General features: G+C 42.3%; 1 protein-coding gene across 1 annotated transcript in view; it reads left to right on the top strand.

The window, feature by feature from the left end:
- The window catches only part of LOC137287690 (uncharacterized), an 88,271-nt gene that overhangs the window by 47,563 nt on the left and 20,407 nt on the right, over positions 1-20,301 (top strand). Inside the window, exons 17-23 of the mRNA XM_067820079.1 lie at positions 760-921; positions 3,608-3,769; positions 6,456-6,617; positions 9,304-9,465; positions 12,152-12,313; positions 14,985-15,314; positions 17,819-18,058. Coding sequence (XP_067676180.1) covers positions 760-921; positions 3,608-3,769; positions 6,456-6,617; positions 9,304-9,465; positions 12,152-12,313; positions 14,985-15,314; positions 17,819-18,058 — 1,380 coding nt within the window. The remainder of the gene's footprint in view (positions 1-759; positions 922-3,607; positions 3,770-6,455; positions 6,618-9,303; positions 9,466-12,151; positions 12,314-14,984; positions 15,315-17,818; positions 18,059-20,301) is intronic.

Raw genomic sequence — 20,301 nt, 5'->3', positions numbered from 1 at the left:
TGCTAAACATTCTTGACTTCAGTAGCGGTAGCACTGGACTCAGTACTTGCACTAGTGAAGCAATAGTCAAGCTTAACATTTATCGTTCATTTTATACATTCTCTCTCCATTCATTTTTTCAGTTATCCCCTGTATCTGCAATTGCATTGGATAAACATGCAGCCTATATTGCTTCCCAACAGTGATCTGGCCACAGGGTGCCAGGTGAGGTCACAATCCACAGCTTGCTCTTATAATTATGCAGGAAGATATGCATAATATAGCCAGGCAAGCGACACCGTCCCATGCCAAATTACATAATAAAGATTCACTTTTCACGCTATATACTTGTAAAAAGTCTTGGTGGAATTTTAATTTCTAAAATCTTCCAGTGTGGGCATGTACATTCAGCATCCTGTTTTCCTGTACCACAAGTATATAAAGTTGTGGTGAGTCACAAAAGCGACATTCAGTTCGTTTATTATCTTGTGGATAAACGTATCAGGCAGGATGCGTATTCTTAACGTTGCAGTTGTTGTAGTCTTGGGTAAGTTTTCTCATCTGTTGACATCTCTCCTAACTAAAATTCCTAATGATCAAAGATATATAAGGCCATCGATGAGTTTCAAGTGGCTTTACAATTATGCTGACAAGGTTATGATTGGGGAAGTGTTTACCATGGTCTAATGATGTATGGTGATTTGTAGCGAGATTTTGAATGGGTTATTAATCGTGTCATTTATGAGCACTTACATATTTGTCTGGTTACATTCTTCACAGTCTTCCTTGGCTCCGTCTTTGGTGGCCATGGTGGTGGTGGCCATGGAGGCGGAGGCCATGGTGGTGGTGGCCATGGCGGAGGAGGAGGCCACGGTGGTGGTGGTGGCCATGGCGGTGGAGGCCACGGTGGTGGTGGCCATGGTGGTGGAGGCCATGGAGGAGGTCATGGAGGTGGAGGCCATGGTGGTGGTCATGGAGGTGGTGGCCACGGTGGTGGTCATGGAGGTGGCGGCCATGGAGGTGGCGGCCATGGAGGAGGTGGTCATGGAGGAGGTGGCCATGGAGGAGGTGGTCATGGAGGAGGTGGCCATGGAGGTGGTGGTGGTCATGGAGGAGGACACCATGGTTGAAAGATCAAAGGATCATAATACTCACATCAAATGCTGGACATTTGATATCACATTTGTGGATTTCACTCACCATCCTGCATCCAATCAGTCTGTATATTCCTCAACAAGTACAAATAAAACTGATTTATACTGTAATTATTTCTTGGCTTTATTATTGTTCAAGTCCAATGCTAATTCAGGACTTACTTTTTAATGTCCTGCTGGGTGACTGTCACATTGAAATCATTGCCCACAAATGTCGGGAGCCTGGAAGACATTAAATGCTATACAGATGTTAAAGCATGCCAGTGAACTGTTCCGATCTGAAAACGTATGATGTCCCAGTTAGCCCCCATACTATTATTATGACGTCTAAGCCTCTACCTAGCTTATATTTGAAATCCTATCTGTCCAAATGAAAAGTGACACACGTGTCTCAGAGCAATCATGCAATGCAGATAGGAACAAGGGCTTGTGCGGTAGTGCTGATTTCCAGCAATGCAACTACACGTTCTACAAAGCAAAGGCCACACAAGGAAATATTTTCGATGCTTTTTGTTTTCTTTGTACTCAAGACTGCAGCACAATATGACTGTTCAAGTAAACAGACTTCCTCTCAGAAGGCCATATACCACAGTTAGGCTCCCTGAATTTAATTATATATATATATCCTTAATTACTATAACACGGAAGGTAAAGAGATTATACTACACCAAATCCGATTCCCTCATTTTAGATGGACTCTTCGTAGAGAACCTTCAGTGCAGGCAGAATCATCTGACGACTGTGATTGGATGATTTTTTGTGTCTATTAAAAGTGTATTCATTCACTGAATAAAACTGAGCATACTTTCTCACGATTTAGTGCAGTCTTTTGTAACACAAGGACTTTGGCTGAATGTGTGTAGAGATGTTGTCAAGCAGTCGGTGTTTGCTACGGAACTGGTGTTGGTGTGTTCAACTTCCATTACTGGGAAAAGGAATTGGTTAACTTGGTCAACATTTGTGTTTTTATCGTGGCTTTCAGGCCCTACTTTGCATATATACATTTAATGCCCGTTAAGGACCTGCTGTCACCAAGAGGTAATACAAGGGTTGAGATTGTCAGTTCCACGGTCAGTGCCTGCTGTAAACTACCACCACGTACATGTTCCTGTGGAGACACACCTATACAATACATGTACACTAAGGTACACAGACGTTTTCAAGATCGCACTCCCTGTGAAGTTAAGTGTGAGGGTTTCTTTCAAAAGTACTAATAGCAGGGTTGAGATGATTTCCCTACATTTATTAATGTGTTATAGGCCAGGAAACCCAAATGTGTGTCCGGTGAGTGCACATGTCCTGAGTTTTTACTCTGCTCCTATTTTTCTGTATTTTTGTACCTGTAGCCAAATGTATACTTCGGGCGTCACAGCGAGCCCACGCCGTCTCTACTTCCACGATCGTGTCATGAGAGCTAACGGTGGCATCAATGCTTGGGGAAATGGGATGAGATTTCTTTCGTAGTAAAGAGGTGGATGATTTGCATGATTTGTGACTGCTGCACTACCTGAGCGTACGTTTATCTAGTTAGGATATTTGACATTTGCAAATAAGAGAAAAGCAATGTGATTTTGAAATAAAAAGGCCTGAAGTTTATTTTGGATAAACTGTCTGAAACTTGAAACACGCCACATCATATTAAGAATGAATAGGAAAATATATATAATTAGCCCCTCATAACCTTTTCCATTAAACATCTGGTATTTGTCATACATTGCTAAACATTCTTGACTTCAGTAGCGGTAGCACTGGACTCAGTACTTGCACTAGTGAAGCAATAGTCAAGCTTAACATTTATCGTTCATTTTATACATTCTCTCTCCATTCATTTTTTCAGTTATCCCCTGTATCTGCAATTGCATTGGATAAACATGCAGCCTATATTGCTTCCCAACAGTGATCTGGCCACAGGGTGCCAGGTGAGGTCACAATCCACAACTTGCTCTTATAATTATGCAGGAAGATATGCATAATATAGCCAGGCAAGCGACACCGTCCCATGCCAAATTACATAATAAAGATTCACTTTTCACGCTATATACTTGTAAAAAGTCTTGGTGGAATTTTAATTTCTAAAATCTTCCAGTGTGGGCATGTACATTCAGCATCCTGTTTTCCTGTACCACAAGTATATAAAGTTGTGGTGAGTCACAAAAGCGACATTCAGTTCGTTTATTCTCTTGTGGATAAACGTAACAGGCAGGATGCGTATTCTTAACGTTGCAGTTGTTGTAGTCTTGGGTAAGTTTTCTCATCTGTTGACATCTCTCCTAACTAAAATTCCTAATGATCAAAGATATATAAGGCCATCGATGAGTTTCAAGTGGCTTTACAATTATGCTGACAAGGTTATGATTGGGGAAGTGTTTACCATGGTCTAATGATGTATGGTGATTTGTAGCGAGATTTTGAATGGGTTATTAATCGTGTCATTTATGAGCACTTACATATTTGTCTGGTTACATTCTTCACAGTCTTCCTTGGCTCCGTCTTTGGTGGCCATGGTGGTGGTGGCCATGGAGGCGGAGGCCATGGTGGTGGTGGCCATGGCGGAGGAGGAGGCCACGGTGGTGGTGGTGGCCATGGCGGTGGAGGCCACGGTGGTGGTGGCCATGGTGGTGGAGGCCATGGAGGAGGTCATGGAGGTGGAGGCCATGGTGGTGGTCATGGAGGTGGTGGCCACGGTGGTGGTCATGGAGGTGGCGGCCATGGAGGTGGCGGCCATGGAGGAGGTGGTCATGGAGGAGGTGGCCATGGAGGAGGTGGTCATGGAGGAGGTGGCCATGGAGGTGGTGGTGGTCATGGAGGAGGACACCATGGTTGAAAGATCAAAGGATCATAATACTCACATCAAATGCTGGACATTTGATATCACATTTGTGGATTTCACTCACCATGCTGCATCCAATCAGTCTGTATATTCCTCAACAAGTACAAATAAAACTGATTTATACTGTAATTATTTCTTGGCTTTATTATTGTTCAAGTACAATGCTAATTCAGGACTTACTTTTTAATGTCCTGCTGGGTGACTGTCACATTGAAATCATTGCCCACAAATGTCGGGAGCCTGGAAGACATTAAATGCTATACAGATGTTAAAGCATGCCAGTGAACTGTTCCGATCTGAAAACGTATGATGTCCCAGTTAGCCCCCATACTATTATTATGACGTCTAAGCCTCTACCTAGCTTATATTTGAAATCCTATCTGTCCAAATGAAAAGTGACACACGTGTCTCAGAGCAATCATGCAATGCAGATAGGAACAAGGGCTTGTGCGGTAGTGCTGATTTCCAGCAATGCAACTACACGTTCTACAAAGCAAAGGCCACACAAGGAAATATTTTCGATGCTTTTTGTTTTCTTTGTACTCAAGACTGCAGCACAATATGACTGTTCAAGTAAACAGACTTCCTCTCAGAAGGCCATATACCACAGTTAGGCTCCCTGAATTTAATTATATATATATATCCTTAATTACTATAACACGGAAGGTAAAGAGATTATACTACACCAAATCCGATTCCCTCATTTTAGATGGACTCTTCGTAGAGAACCTTCAGTGCAGGCAGAATCATCTGACGACTGTGATTGGATGATTTTTTGTGTCTATTAAAAGTGTATTCATTCACTGAATAAAACTGAGCATACTTTCTCACGATTTAGTGCAGTCTTTTGTAACACAAGGACTTTGGCTGAATGTGTGTAGAGATGTTGTCAAGCAGTCGGTGTTTGCTACGGAACTGGTGTTGGTGTGTTCAACTTCCATTACTGGGAAAAGGAATTGGTTAACTTGGTCAACATTTGTGTTTTTATCGTGGCTTTCAGGCCCTACTTTGCATATATACATTTAATGCCCGTTAAGGACCTGCTGTCACCAAGAGGTAATACAAGGGTTGAGATTGTCAGTTCCACGGTCAGTGCCTGCTGTAAACTACCACCACGTACATGTTCCTGTGGAGACACACCTATACAATACATGTACACTAAGGTACACAGACGTTTTCAAGATCGCACTCCCTGTGAAGTTAAGTGTGAGGGTTTCTTTCAAAAGTACTAATAGCAGGGTTGAGATGATTTCCCTACATTTATTAATGTGTTATAGGCCAGGAAACCCAATTGTGTGTCCGGTGAGTGCACATGTCCTGAGTTTTTACTCTGCTCCTATTTTTCTGTATTTTTGTACCTGTAGCCAAATGTATACTTCGGGCGTCACAGCGAGCCCACGCCGTCTCTACTTCCACGATCGTGTCATGAGAGCTAACGGTGGCATCAATGCTTGGGGAAATGGGATGAGATTTCTTTCGTAGTAAAGAGGTGGATGATTTGCATGATTTGTGACTGCTGCACTACCTGAGCGTACGTTTATCTAGTTAGGATATTTGACATTTGCAAATAAGAGAAAAGCAATGTGATTTTGAAATAAAAAGGCCTGAAGTTTATTTTGGATAAACTGTCTGAAACTTGAAACACGCCACATCATATTAAGAATGAATAGGAAAATATATATAATTAGCCCCTCATAACCTTTTCCATTAAACATGTGGTATTTGTCATACATTGCTAAACATTCTTGACTTCAGTAGCGGTAGCACTGGACTCAGTACTTGCACTAGTGAAGCAATAGTCAAGCTTAACATTTATCGTTCATTTTATACATTCTCTCTCCATTCATTTTTTCAGTTATCCCCTGTATCTGCAATTGCATTGGATAAACATGCAGCCTATATTGCTTCCCAACAGTGATCTGGCCACAGGGTGCCAGGTGAGGTCACAATCCACAACTTGCTCTTATAATTATGCAGGAAGATATGCATAATATAGCCAGGCAAGCGACACCGTCCCATGCCAAATTACATAATAAAGATTCACTTTTCACGCTATATACTTGTAAAAAGTCTTGGTGGAATTTTAATTTCTAAAATCTTCCAGTGTGGGCATGTACATTCAGCATCCTGTTTTCCTGTACCACAAGTATATAAAGTTGTGGTGAGTCACAAAAGCGACATTCAGTTCGTTTATTCTCTTGTGGATAAACGTAACAGGCAGGATGCGTATTCTTAACGTTGCAGTTGTTGTAGTCTTGGGTAAGTTTTCTCATCTGTTGACATCTCTCCTAACTAAAATTCCTAATGATCAAAGATATATAAGGCCATCGATGAGTTTCAAGTGGCTTTACAATTATGCTGACAAGGTTATGATTGGGGAAGTGTTTACCATGGTCTAATGATGTATGGTGATTTGTAGCGAGATTTTGAATGGGTTATTAATCGTGTCATTTATGAGCACTTACATATTTGTCTGGTTACATTCTTCACAGTCTTCCTTGGCTCCGTCTTTGGTGGCCATGGTGGTGGTGGCCATGGAGGCGGAGGCCATGGTGGTGGTGGCCATGGCGGAGGAGGAGGCCACGGTGGTGGTGGTGGCCATGGCGGTGGAGGCCACGGTGGTGGTGGCCATGGTGGTGGAGGCCATGGAGGAGGTCATGGAGGTGGAGGCCATGGTGGTGGTCATGGAGGTGGTGGCCACGGTGGTGGTCATGGAGGTGGCGGCCATGGAGGTGGCGGCCATGGAGGAGGTGGTCATGGAGGAGGTGGCCATGGAGGAGGTGGTCATGGAGGAGGTGGCCATGGAGGTGGTGGTGGTCATGGAGGAGGACACCATGGTTGAAAGATCAAAGGATCATAATACTCACATCAAATGCTGGACATTTGATATCACATTTGTGGATTTCACTCACCATGCTGCATCCAATCAGTCTGTATATTCCTCAACAAATACAAATAAAACTGATTTATACTGTAATTATTTCTTGGCTTTATTATTGTTCAAGTACAATGCTAATTCAGGACTTACTTTTTAATGTCCTGCTGGGTGACTGTCACATTGAAATCATTGCCCACAAATGTCGGGAGCCTGGAAGACATTAAATGCTATACAGATGTTAAAGCATGCCAGTGAACTGTTCCGATCTGAAAACGTATGATGTCCCAGTTAGCCCCCATACTATTATTATGACGTCTAAGCCTCTACCTAGCTTATATTTGAAATCCTATCTGTCCAAATGAAAAGTGACACACGTGTCTCACAGCAATCATGCAATGCAGATAGGAACAAGGGCTTGTGCGGTAGTGCTGATTTCCAGCAACGCAACTACACGTTCTACAAAGCAAAGGCCACACAAGGAAATATTTTCGATGCTTTTTGTTTTCTTTGTACTCAAGACTGCAGCACAATATGACTGTTCAAGTAAACAGACTTCCTCTCAGAAGGCCATATACCACAGTTAGGCTGCCTGAATTTAATTATATATATATATCCTTAATTACTATAACACGGAAGGTAAAGAGATTATACTACACCAAATCCGATTCCCTCATTTTAGATGGACTCTTCGTAGAGAACCTTCAGTGCAGGCAGAATCATCTGACGACTGTGATTGGATGATTTTTTGTGTCTATTAAAAGTGTATTCATTCACTGAATAAAACTGAGCATACTTTCTCACGATTTAGTGCAGTCTTTTGAAACACAAGGACTTTGGCTGAATGTGTGTAGAGATGTTGTCAAGCAGTCGGTGTTTGCTACGGAACTGGTGTTGGTGTGTTCAACTTCCATTACTGGGAAAAGGAATTGGTTAACTTGGTCAACATTTGTGTTTTTATCGTGGCTTTCAGGCCCTACTTTGCATATATACATTTAATGCCCGTTAAGGACCTGCTGTCACCAAGAGGTAATACAAGGGTTGAGATTGTCAGTTCCACGGTCAGTGCCTGCTGTAAACTACCACCACGTACATGTTCCTGTGGAGACACACCTATACAATACATGTACACTAAGGTACACAGACGTTTTCAAGATCGCACTCCCTGTGAAGTTAAGTGTGAGGGTTTCTTTCAAAAGTACTAATAGCAGGGTTGAGATGATTTCCCTACATTTATTAATGTGTTATAGGCCAGGAAACCCAAATGTGTGTCCGGTGAGTGCACATGTCCTGAGTTTTTACTCTGCTCCTATTTTTCTGTATTTTTGTACCTGTAGCCAAATGTATACTTCGGGCGTCACAGTGAGCCCACGCCGTCTCTACTTCCACGATCGTGTCATGAGAGCTAACGGTGGCATCAATGCTTGGGGAAATGGGATGAGATTTCTTTCGTAGTAAAGAGGTGGATGATTTGCATGATTTGTGACTGCTGCACTACCTGAGCGTACGTTTATCTAGTTAGGATATTTGACATTTGCAAATAAGAGAAAAGCAATGTGATTTTGAAATAAAAATGCCTGAAGTTTATTTTGGACAATCTATCTGAAACTTGAAACACGCCACATCATATTAAGAATGAATAGGAAAATATATATAATTAGCCCCTCATAACCTTTTCCATTAAACATGTGGTATTTGTCATACATTGCTAAACATTCTTGACTTCAGTAGCGGTAGCACTGGACTCAGTACTTGCACTAGTGAAGCAATAGTCAAGCTTAACATTTATCGTTCATTTTATACATTCTCTCTCCATTCATTTTTTCAGTTATCCCCTGTATCTGCAATTGCATTGGATAAACATGCAGCCTATATTGCTTCCCAACAGTGATCTGGCCACAGGGTGCCACGTGAGGTCACAATCCACAGCTTGCTCTTATAAGTATGCAGGAAGATATGCATAATATAGCCAGGCAAGCGACACCGTCCCATGCCAAATTACATAATAAAGATTCACTTTTCACGCTATATACTTGTAAAAAGTCTTGGTGGAATTTTAATTTCTAAAATCTTCCAGTGTGGGCATGTACATTCAGCATCCTGTTTTCCTGTACCACAAGTATATAAAGTTGTGGTGAGTCACAAAAGCGACATTCAGTTCGTTTGTTCTCTTATGGATAAACGTAACAGGCAGGATGCGTATTCTTAACGTTGCAGTTGTTGTAGTCTTGGGTAAGTTTTCTCATCTGTTGACATCTCTCCTAACTAAAATTCCTAATGATCAAAGATATATAAGGCCATCGATGAGTTTCAAGTGGCTTTACAATTATGCTGACAAGGTTATGATTGGGGAAGTGTTTACCATGGTCTAATGATGTATGGTGATTTGTAGCGAGATTTTGAATGGGTTATTAATCGTGTCATTTATGAGCACTTACATATTTGTCTGGTTACATTCTTCACAGTCTTCCTTGGCTCCGTCTTTGGTGGCCATGGTGGTGGTGGCCATGGAGGCGGAGGCCATGGTGGTGGTGGCCATGGCGGAGGAGGAGGCCACGGTGGTGGTGGTGGCCATGGCGGTGGAGGCCACGGTGGTGGTGGCCATGGTGGTGGAGGCCATGGAGGAGGTCATGGAGGTGGAGGCCATGGTGGTGGTCATGGAGGTGGTGGCCACGGTGGTGGTCATGGAGGTGGCGGCCATGGAGGTGGCGGCCATGGAGGAGGTGGTCATGGAGGAGGTGGCCATGGAGGAGGTGGTCATGGAGGAGGTGGCCATGGAGGTGGTGGTGGTCATGGAGGAGGACACCATGGTTGAAAGATCAAAGGATCATAATACTCACATCAAATGCTGGACATTTGATATCACATTTGTGGATTTCACTCACCATGCTGCATCCAATCAGTCTGTATATTCCTCAACAAGTACAAATAAAACTGATTTATACTGTAATTATTTCTTGGCTTTATTATTGTTCAAGTACAATGCTAATTCAGGACTTACTTTTTAATGTCCTGCTGGGTGACTGTCACATTGAAATCATTGCCCACAAATGTCGGGAGCCTGGAAGACATTAAATGCTATACAGATGTTAAAGCATGCCAGTGAACTGTTCCGATCTGAAAACGTATGATGTCCCAGTTAGCCCCCATACTATTATTATGACGTCTAAGCCTCTACCTAGCTTATATTTGAAATCCTATCTGTCCAAATGAAAAGTGACACACGTGTCTCACAGCAATCATGCAATGCAGATAGGAACAAGGGCTTGTGCGGTAGTGCTGATTTCCAGCAATGCAACTACACGTTCTACAAAGCAAAGGCCACACAAGGAAATATTTTCGATGCTTTTTGTTTTCTTTGTACTCAAGACTGCAGCACAATATGACTGTTCAAGTAAACAGACTTCCTCTCAGAAGGCCATATACCACAGTTAGGCTGCCTGAATTTAATTATATATATATATCCTTAATTACTATAACACGGAAGGTAAAGAGATTATACTACACCAAATCCGATTCCCTCATTTTAGATGGACTCTTCGTAGAGAACCTTCAGTGCAGGCAGAATCATCTGACGACTGTGATTGGATGATTTTTTGTGTCTATTAAAAGTGTATTCATTCACTGAATAAAACTGAGCATACTTTCTCACGATTTAGTGCAGTCTTTTGTAACACAAGGACTTTGGCTGAATGTGTGTAGAGATGTTGTCAAGCAGTCGGTGTTTGCTACGGAACTGGTGTTGGTGTGTTCAACTTCCATTACTGGGAAAAGGAATTGGTTAACTTGGTCAACATTTGTGTTTTTATCGTGGCTTTCAGGCCCTACTTTGCATATATACATTTAATGCCCGTTAAGGACCTGCTGTCACCAAGAGGTAATACAAGGGTTGAGATTGTCAGTTCCACGGTCAGTGCCTGCTGTAAACTACCACCACGTACATGTTCCTGTGGAGACACACCTATACAATACATGTACACTAAGGTACACAGACGTTTTCAAGATCGCACTCCCTGTGAAGTTAAGTGTGAGGGTTTCTTTCAAAAGTACTAATAGCAGGGTTGAGATGATTTCCCTACATTTATTAATGTGTTATAGGCCAGGAAACCCAAATGTGTGTCCGGTGAGTGCACATGTCCTGAGTTTTTACTCTGCTCCTATTTTTCTGTATTTTTGTACCTGTAGCCAAATGTATACTTCGGGCGTCACAGCGAGCCCACGCCGTCTCTACTTCCACGATCGTGTCATGAGAGCTAACGGTGGCATCAATGCTTGGGGAAATGGGATGAGATTTCTTTCGTAGTAAAGAGGTGGATGATTTGCATGATTTGTGACTGCTGCACTACCTGAGCGTACGTTTATCTAGTTAGGATATTTGACATTTGCAAATAAGAGAAAAGCAATGTGATTTTGAAATAAAAAGGCCTGAAGTTTATTTTGGACAATCTATCTGAAACTTGAAACACGCCACATCATATTAAGAATGAATAGGAAAATATATATAATTAGCCCCTCATAACCTTTTCCATTAAACATGTGGTATTTGTCATACATTGCTAAACATTCTTGACTTCAGTAGCGGTAGCACTGGACTCAGTACTTGCACTAGTGAAGCAATAGTCAAGCTTAACATTTATCGTTCATTTGATACATTCTCTCTCCATTCATTTTTTCAGTTATCCCCTGTATCTGCAATTGCATTGGATAAACATGCAGCCTATATTGCTTCCCAACAGTGATCTGGCCACAGGGTGCCAGGTGAGGTCACAATCCACAGCTTGCTCTTATAATTATGCAGGAAGATATGCATAATATAGCCAGGCAAGCGACACCGTCCCATGCCAAATTACATAATAAAGATTCACTTTTCACGCTATATACTTGTAAAAAGTCTTGGTGGAATTTTAATTTCTAAAATCTTCCAGTGTGGGCATGTACATTCAGCATCCTGTTTTCCTGTACCACAAGTATATAAAGTTGTGGTGAGTCACAAAAGCGACATTCAGTTCGTTTGTTCTCTTATGGATAAACGTAACAGGCAGGATGCGTATTCTTAACGTTGCAGTTGTTGTAGTCTTGGGTAAGTTTTCTCATCTGTTGACATCTCTCCTAACTAAAATTCCTAATGATCAAAGATATATAAGGCCATCGATGAGTTTCAAGTGTCTTCACAATTATGCTGACAAGGTTATGATTGGGGAAGTGTTTACCATGGTCTAATGATGTATGGTGATTTGTAGCGAGATTTTGAATGGGTTATTAATCGTGTCATTTATGAGCACTTACATATTTGTCTGGTTACATTCTTCACAGTCTTCCTTGGCTCCGTCTTTGGTGGCCATGGTGGTGGTGGCCATGGAGGCGGAGGCCATGGTGGTGGTGGCCATGGCGGAGGAGGAGGCCACGGTGGTGGTGGTGGCCATGGCGGTGGAGGCCACGGTGGTGGTGGCCATGGTGGTGGAGGCCATGGAGGAGGTCATGGAGGTGGAGGCCATGGTGGTGGTCATGGAGGTGGTGGCCACGGTGGTGGTCATGGAGGTGGCGGCCATGGAGGTGGCGGCCATGGAGGAGGTGGCCATGGAGGAGGTGGCCATGGAGGAGGTGGCCATGGAGGTGGTGGTGGTCATGGAGGAGGACACCATGGTTGAAAGATCAAAGGATCATAATACTCACATCAAATGCTGGACATTTGATATCACATTTGTGGATTTCACTCACCATGCTGCATCCAATCAGTCTGTATATTCCTCAACAAGTACAAATAAAACTGATTTATACTGTAATTATTTCTTGGCTTTATTATTGTTCAAGTACAATGCTAATTCAGGACTTACTTTTTAATGTCCTGCTGGGTGACTGTCACATTGAAATCATTGCCCACAAATGTCGGGAGCCTGGAAGACATTAAATGCTATACAGATGTTAAAGCATGCCAGTGAACTGTTCCGATCTGAAAACGTATGATGTCCCAGTTAGCCCCCATACTATTATTATGACGTCTAAGCCTCTACCTAGCTTATATTTGAAATCCTATCTGTCCAAATGAAAAGTGACACACGTGTCTCACAGCAATCATGCAATGCAGATAGGAACAAGGGCTTGTGCGGTAGTGCTGATTTCCAGCAATGCAACTACACGTTCTACAAAGCAAAGGCCACACAAGGAAATATTTTCGATGCTTTTTGTTTTCTTTGTACTCAAGACTGCAGCACAATATGACTGTTCAAGTAAACAGACTTCCTCTCAGAAGGCCATATACCACAGTTAGGCTCCCTGAATTTAATTATATATATATATCCTTAATTACTATAACACGGAAGGTAAAGAGATTATACTACACCAAATCCGATTCCCTCATTTTAGAAGGACTCTTCGTAGGGAGCCTTCAGTGCAGGCAGAATCATCTGGCGACTGTGATTGGATGATTTTTTGTGTCTATTAAAAGTGTATTCATTCACTGAATAAAACTGAGCATATTTTCTCAAGATTTAGTGCATTCTTTTGTAACACAAGGACTTTGGCTGAATGTGTGTAGAGATGTTGTCAAGCAGTCGGTGTTTGCTACGGAACTGGTGTTGGTGTGTTCAACTTCCATTACTGGGAAAAGGAATTGGTTAACTTGGTCAACATTTGTGTTTGTATCGTGGCTTTCAGGCCCTACTTTGCATATATACATTTAATGCCCGTTAAGGACCTGCTGTCACCAAGAGGTAATACAAGGGTTGAGATTGTCAGTTCCACGGCCAGTGCCTGCTGTAAACTACCACCACGTACATGTTCCTGTGGAGACACACCTATACAATACATGTACACTAAGGTACACAGACGTTTTCAAGATCGCACTCCCTGTGAAGTTAAGTGTGAGGGTTTCTTTCAAAAGTACTAATAGCAGGGTTGAGATGATTTCCCTACATTTATTAATGTGTTATAGGCCAGGAAACCCAAATGTGTGTCCGGTGAGTGCACATGTCCTGAGTTTTTACTCTGCTCCTATTTTTCTGTATTTTTGTACCTGTAGCCAAATGTATACTTCGGGCGTCACAGCGAGCCCACGCCGTCTCTACTTCCACGATCGTGTCATGAGAGCTAACGGTGGCATCAATGCTTGGGGAAATGGGATGAGATTTCGTTCGTAGTAAAGAGGTGGATGATTTGCATGATTTGTGACTGCTGCACTACCTGAGCGTACGTTTATCTAGTTAGGATATTTGACATTTGCAAATAAGAGAAAAGCAATGTGATTTTGAAATAAAAAGGCCTGAAGTTTATTTTGGACAATCTATCTGAAACTTGAAACACGCCACATCATATTAAGAATGAATAGGAAAATATATATAATTAGCCCCTCATAACCTTTTCCATTAAACATGTGGTATTTGTCATACATTGCTAAACATTCTTGACTTCAGTAGCGGTAGCACTGGACTCAGTACTTGCACTAGTGAAGCAATAGTCAAGCTTAACATTTATCGTTCATTTTATACATTCTCTCTCCATTCATTTTTTCAGTTATCCCCTGTATCTGCAATTGCATTGGATAAGCATGCAGCCTATATTGCTTCCCAACAGTGATCTGGCCACAGGGTGCCAGGTGAGGTCACAATCCACAGCTTGCTCTTATAATTATGCAGGAAGATATGCATAATATAGCCAGGCAAGCGACACCGTCCCATGCCAAATTACATAATAAAGATTCACTTTTCACACTATATACTTGTAAAAAGTCTTGGTGGAATTTTAATTTCTAAAATCTTCCAGTGTGGGCATGTACATTCAGCATCCTGTTTTCCTGTACCACAAGTATATAAAGTTGTGGTGAGTCACAAAAGCGACATTCAGTTCGTTTATTCTCTTGTGGATAAACGTAACAGGCAGGATGCGTATTCTTAACGTTGCAGTTGTTGTAGTCTTGGGTACGTTTTCTCATCAGTTAACATCTCTCCTAACTAAAATTCCTAATGATCAAAGATATATAAGGCCATCGATGAGTTTCAAGTGGCTTTACAGTTATGCTGACAAGGTTATGATTGGGGAAGTGTTTACCATGGTCTAATGATGTATGGTGATTTGTAGCGAGATTTTGAATGGGTTATTAATCGTGTCATTTATGAGCACTTACATATTTGTCTGGTTACATTCTTCACAGTCTTCCTTGGCTCCGTCTTTGGTGGCCATGGTGGTGGTGGCCATGGAGGCGGAGGCCATGGTGGTGGTGGCCATGGCGGAGGAGGAGGCCACGGTGGTGGTGGTGGCCATGGCGGTGGAGGCCACGGTGGTGGTGGCCATGGTGGTGGAGGTCATGGAGGAGGTCATGGAGGTGGAGGCCATGGTGGTGGTCATGGAGGTGGTGGCCACGGTGGAGGTCATGGAGGTGGCGGCCATGGAGGTGGCGGCCATGGAGGAGGTGGCCATGGAGGAGGTGGTCATGGAGGAGGTGGCCATGGAGGTGGTGGTGGTCATGGAGGAGGACACCATGGTTGAAAGATCAAAGGATCATAATACTCACATCAAATGCTGGACATTTGATATCACATTTGTGGATTTCACTCACCATGCTGCATCCAATCAGTCTGTATATTCCTCAACAAGTACAAATAAAACTGATTTATACTGTAATTATTTCTTGGCTTTATTATTGTTCAAGTACAATGCTAATTCAGGACTTACTTTTTAATGTCCTGCTGGGTGACTGTCACATTGAAATCATTGCCCACAAATGTCGGGAGCCTGGAAGACATTAAATGCTATACAGATGTTAATGCATGCCAGTGAACTGTTCCGATCTGAAAACGTATGATGTCCCAGTTAGCCCCCATACTATTATTATGACGTCTAAGCCTCTACCTAGCTTATATTTGAAATCCTGTCTGTCCAAATGAAAAGTGACACACGTGTCTCAGAGCAATCATGCAATGCAGATAGGAACAAGGGCTTGTGCGGTAGTGCTGATTTCCAGCAATGCAACTACACGTTCTACAAAGCAAAGACCACACAGCAAAATATTTTCGATGCTTTTTGTTTTCTTTGTACTCAAGACTGCAGCACAATATGACTGTTCAAGTAAACAGACTTCCTCTCAGAAGGCCATATACCACAGTTAGGCTCCCTGAATTTAACTATATATATATCTCCTGAATTACCATAACACGGAAGGTAAAGGGATTATACTACACCAAATCCGATTCCCTCATTTTAGAAGGACTCTTCGTAGGGAGCCTTCAGTGCAGGCAGAATCATCTGACGACTGTGATTGGATGATTTTTCTGTGTCTATTAAAAGTGTATTCATTCACTGAATAAAACTGAGCATACTTTCTCAAGATTTAGTGCAGTCTTTTGTAACACAAGGACTTTGGCTGAATGTGTGTAGAGATGTTGTCAAGCAGTCGGTGTTTGCTGCGGAACTGGTGTTGGTGTGTTCAACTTCCATTACTGGGAAAAGGAATTGGTTAACTTGGTCAACATTTGTGTTTGTATCGTGGCTTTCAGGCCCTACTTTGCATATATACATTTAATGCCCGTTAAGGACCTGCTGTCACCAAGAGGTAATACAAGGGTTGAGATTGTCAGTTCCACGGTCAGTGCCTGCTGTAAACTACCACCACGTACATGTTCCTGTGGAGACACACCTATACAATACATGTACACTAAGGTACACAGACGTTTTCAAGATAGCACTCTCTGTGAAGTTACGTGTGAGGGTTTCTTTCAAAAGTACTAATAGCAGGGTTGAGATGATTTCCCTACATTTATTAATGTGTTATAGGCCAGGAAACCCAAATGTGTGTCCGGTGAGTGCACATGTCCTGAGTTTTTACTCTGCTCCTATTTTTCTGTATTTTTGTACCTGTAGCCAAATGTATACTTCGGGCGTCACAGTGAGCCCACGCCGTCTCTACTTCCACGATCGTGTCATGAGAGCTAACGGTGGCATCAATGCTTGGGGAAATGGGATGAGATTTCGTTCGTAGTAAAGAGGTGGATGATTTGCATGATTTGTGACTGCTGCACTACCTGAGCGTACGTTTATCTAGTTAGGATATTTGACATTTGCAAATAAGAGAAAAGCAATGTGATTTTGAAATAAAAAGGCCTGAAGTTTATTTTGGACAATCTATCTGAAACTTGAAACACGCCACATCATATTAAGAATGAATAGGAAAATATATATAATTAGCCCCTCATAACCTTTTCCATTAAACATCTGGTATTTGTCATACATTGCTAAACATTCTTGACTTCAGTAGCGGTAGCACTGGACTCAGTACTTGCGCTAGTGAAGCAATAGTCAAGCTTAACATTTATCGTTCATTTTATACATTCTCTCTCCATTCATTTTTTCAGTTATCCCCTGTATCTGCAATTGCATTGGATAAGCATGCAGCCTATATTGCTTCCCAACAGTGATCTGGCCACAGGGTGCCAGGTGAGGTCACAATCCACAGCTTGCTCTTATAATTATGCAGGAAGATATGCATAATATAGCCAGGCAAGCGACACCGTCCCATGCCAAATTACATAATAAAGATTCACTTTTCACGCTATATACTTGTAAAAAGTCTTGGTGGAATTTTAATTTCTAAAATCTTCCAGTGTGGGCATGTACATTCAGCATCCTGTTTTCCTGTACCACAAGTATATAAAGTTGTGGTGAGTCACAAAAGCGACATTCAGTTCGTTTATTCTCTTGTGGATAAACGTAACAGGCAGGATGCGTATTCTTAACGTTGCAGTTGTTGTAGTCTTGGGTAAGTTTTCTCATCTGTTGACATCTCTCCTAACTAAAATTCCTAATGATCAAAGATATATAAGGCCATCGATGAGTTTCAAGTGGCTTTACAGTTATGCTGACAAGGTTATGATTGGGGAAGTGTTTACCATGGTCTAATGATGTATGGTGATTTGTAGCGAGATTTTGAATGGGTTATTAATCGTGTCATTTATGAGCACTTACATATTTGTCTGGTTACATTCTTCACAGTCTTCCTTGGCTCCGTCTTTGGTGGCCATGGTGGTGGTGGCCATGGAGGCGGAGGCCATGGTGGTGGTGGCCATGGCGGAGGAGGAGGCCACGGTGGTGGTGGTGGCCATGGCGGTGGAGGCCACGGTGGTGGTGGCCATGGTGGTGGAGGTCATGGAGGAGGTCATGGAGGTGGAGGCCATGGTGGTGGTCATGGAGGTGGTGGCCACGGTGGTGGTCATGGAGGTGGCGGCCATGGAGGTGGCGGCCATGGAGGAGGTGGTCATGGAGGAGGTGGCCATGGAGGAGGTGGTCATGGAGGAGGTGGCCATGGAGGTGGTGGTGGTCATGGAGGAGGACACCATGGTTGAAAGATCAAAGGATCATAATACTCACATCAAATGCTGGACATTTGATATCACATTTGTGGATTTCACTCACCATGCTGCATCCAATCAGTCTGTATATTCCTCAACAAGTACAAATAAAACTGATTTATACTGTAATTATTTCTTGGCTTTATTATTGTTCAAGTACAATGCTAATTCAGGACTTACTTTTTAATGTCCTGCTGGGTGACTGTCACATTGAAATCATTGCCCACAAATGTCGGGAGCCTGGAAGACATTAAATGCTATACAGATGTTAATGCATGCCAGTGAACTGTTCCGATCTGGAAACGTATGATGTCCCAGTTAGCCCCCATACTATTATTATGACGTCTAAGCCTCTACCTAGCTTATATTTGAAATCCTGTCTGTCCAAATGAAAAGTGACACACGTGTCTCAGAGCAATCATGCAATGCAGATAGGAACAAGGGCTTGTGCGGTAGTGCTGATTTCCAGCAATGCAACTACACGTTCTACAAAGCAAAGACCACACAGCAAAATATTTTCGATGCTTTTTGTTTTCTTTGTACTCAAGACTGCAGCACAATATGACTGTTCAAGTAAACAGACTTCCTCTCAGAAGGCCATATACCACAGTTAGGCTCCCTGAATTTAATTATATATATATCTCCTGAATTACCATAACACGGAAGGTAAAGGGATTATACTACACCAAATCCGATTCCCTCATTTTAGAAGGACTCTTCGTAGGGAGCCTTCAGTGCAGGCAGAATCATCTGACGACTGTGATTGGATGATTTTTCTGTGTCTATTAAAAGTGTATTCATTCACTGAATAAAACTGAGCATACTTTCTCAAGATTTAGTGCAGTCTTTTGTAACACAAGGACTTTGGCTGAATGTGTGTAGAGATGTTGTCAAGCAGTCGGTGTTTGCTGCGGAACTGGTGTTGGTGTGTTCAACTTCCATTACTGGGAAAAGGAATTGGTTAACTTGGTCAACATTTGTGTTTGTATCGTGGCTTTCAGGCCCTACTTTGCATATATACATTTAATGCCCGTTAAGGACCTGCTGTCACCAAGAGGTAATACAAGGGTTGAGATTGTCAGTTCCACGGTCAGTGCCTGCTGTAAACTACCACCACGTACATGTTCCTGTGGAGACACACCTATACAATACATGTACACTAAGGTACACAGACGTTTTCAAGATAGCACTCTCTGTGAAGTTACGTGTGAGGGTTTCTTTCAAAAGTACTAATAGCAGGGTTGAGATGATTTCCCTACATTTATTAATGTGTTATAGGCCAGGAAACCCAAATGTGTGTCCGGTGAGTGCACATGTCCTGAGTTTTTACTCTGCTCCTATTTTTCTGTATTTTTGTACCTGTAGCCAAATGTATACTTCGGGCGTCACAGTGAGCCCACGCCGTCTCTACTTCCACGATCGTGTCATGAGAGCTAACGGTGGCATCAATGCTTGGGGAAATGGGATGAGATTTCTTTCGTAGTAAAGAGGTGGATGATTTGCATGATTTGTGACTGCTGCACTACCTGAGCGTACGTTTATCTAGTTAGGATATTTGACATTTGCAAATAAGAGAAAAGCAATGTGATTTTGAAATAAAAAGGCCTGAAGTTTATTTTGGACAATCTATCTGAAACTTGAAACACGCCACATCATATTAAGAATGAATAGGAAAATATATATAATTAGCCCCTCATAACCTTTTCCATTAAACATGTGGTATTTGTCATACATTGCTAAACATTCTTGACTTCAGTAGCGGTAGCACTGGACTCAGTACTTGCGCTAGTGAAGCAATAGTCAAGCTTAACATTTATCGTTCATTTTATACATTCTCTCTCCATTCATTTTTTCAGTTATCCCCTGTATCTGCAATTGCATTGGATAAGCATGCAGCCTATATTGCTTCCCAACAGTGATCTGGCCACAGGGTGCCAGGTGAGGTCACAATCCACAGCTTGCTCTTATAATTATGCAGGAAGATATGCATAATATAGCCAGGCAAGCGACACCGTCCCATGCCAAATTACATAATAAAGATTCACATTTCACGCTATATACTTGTAAAAAGTCTTGGTGGAATTTTAATTTCTAAAATCTTCCAGTGTGGGCATGTACATTCAGCAT

This window comes from Haliotis asinina, chromosome 6, assembly GCF_037392515.1.
Source record: "Haliotis asinina isolate JCU_RB_2024 chromosome 6, JCU_Hal_asi_v2, whole genome shotgun sequence".
Taxonomy (NCBI): Eukaryota; Metazoa; Mollusca; class Gastropoda; order Lepetellida; family Haliotidae; genus Haliotis; species Haliotis asinina.
This window is presented reverse-complemented; position numbering and strand designations above follow the sequence as displayed.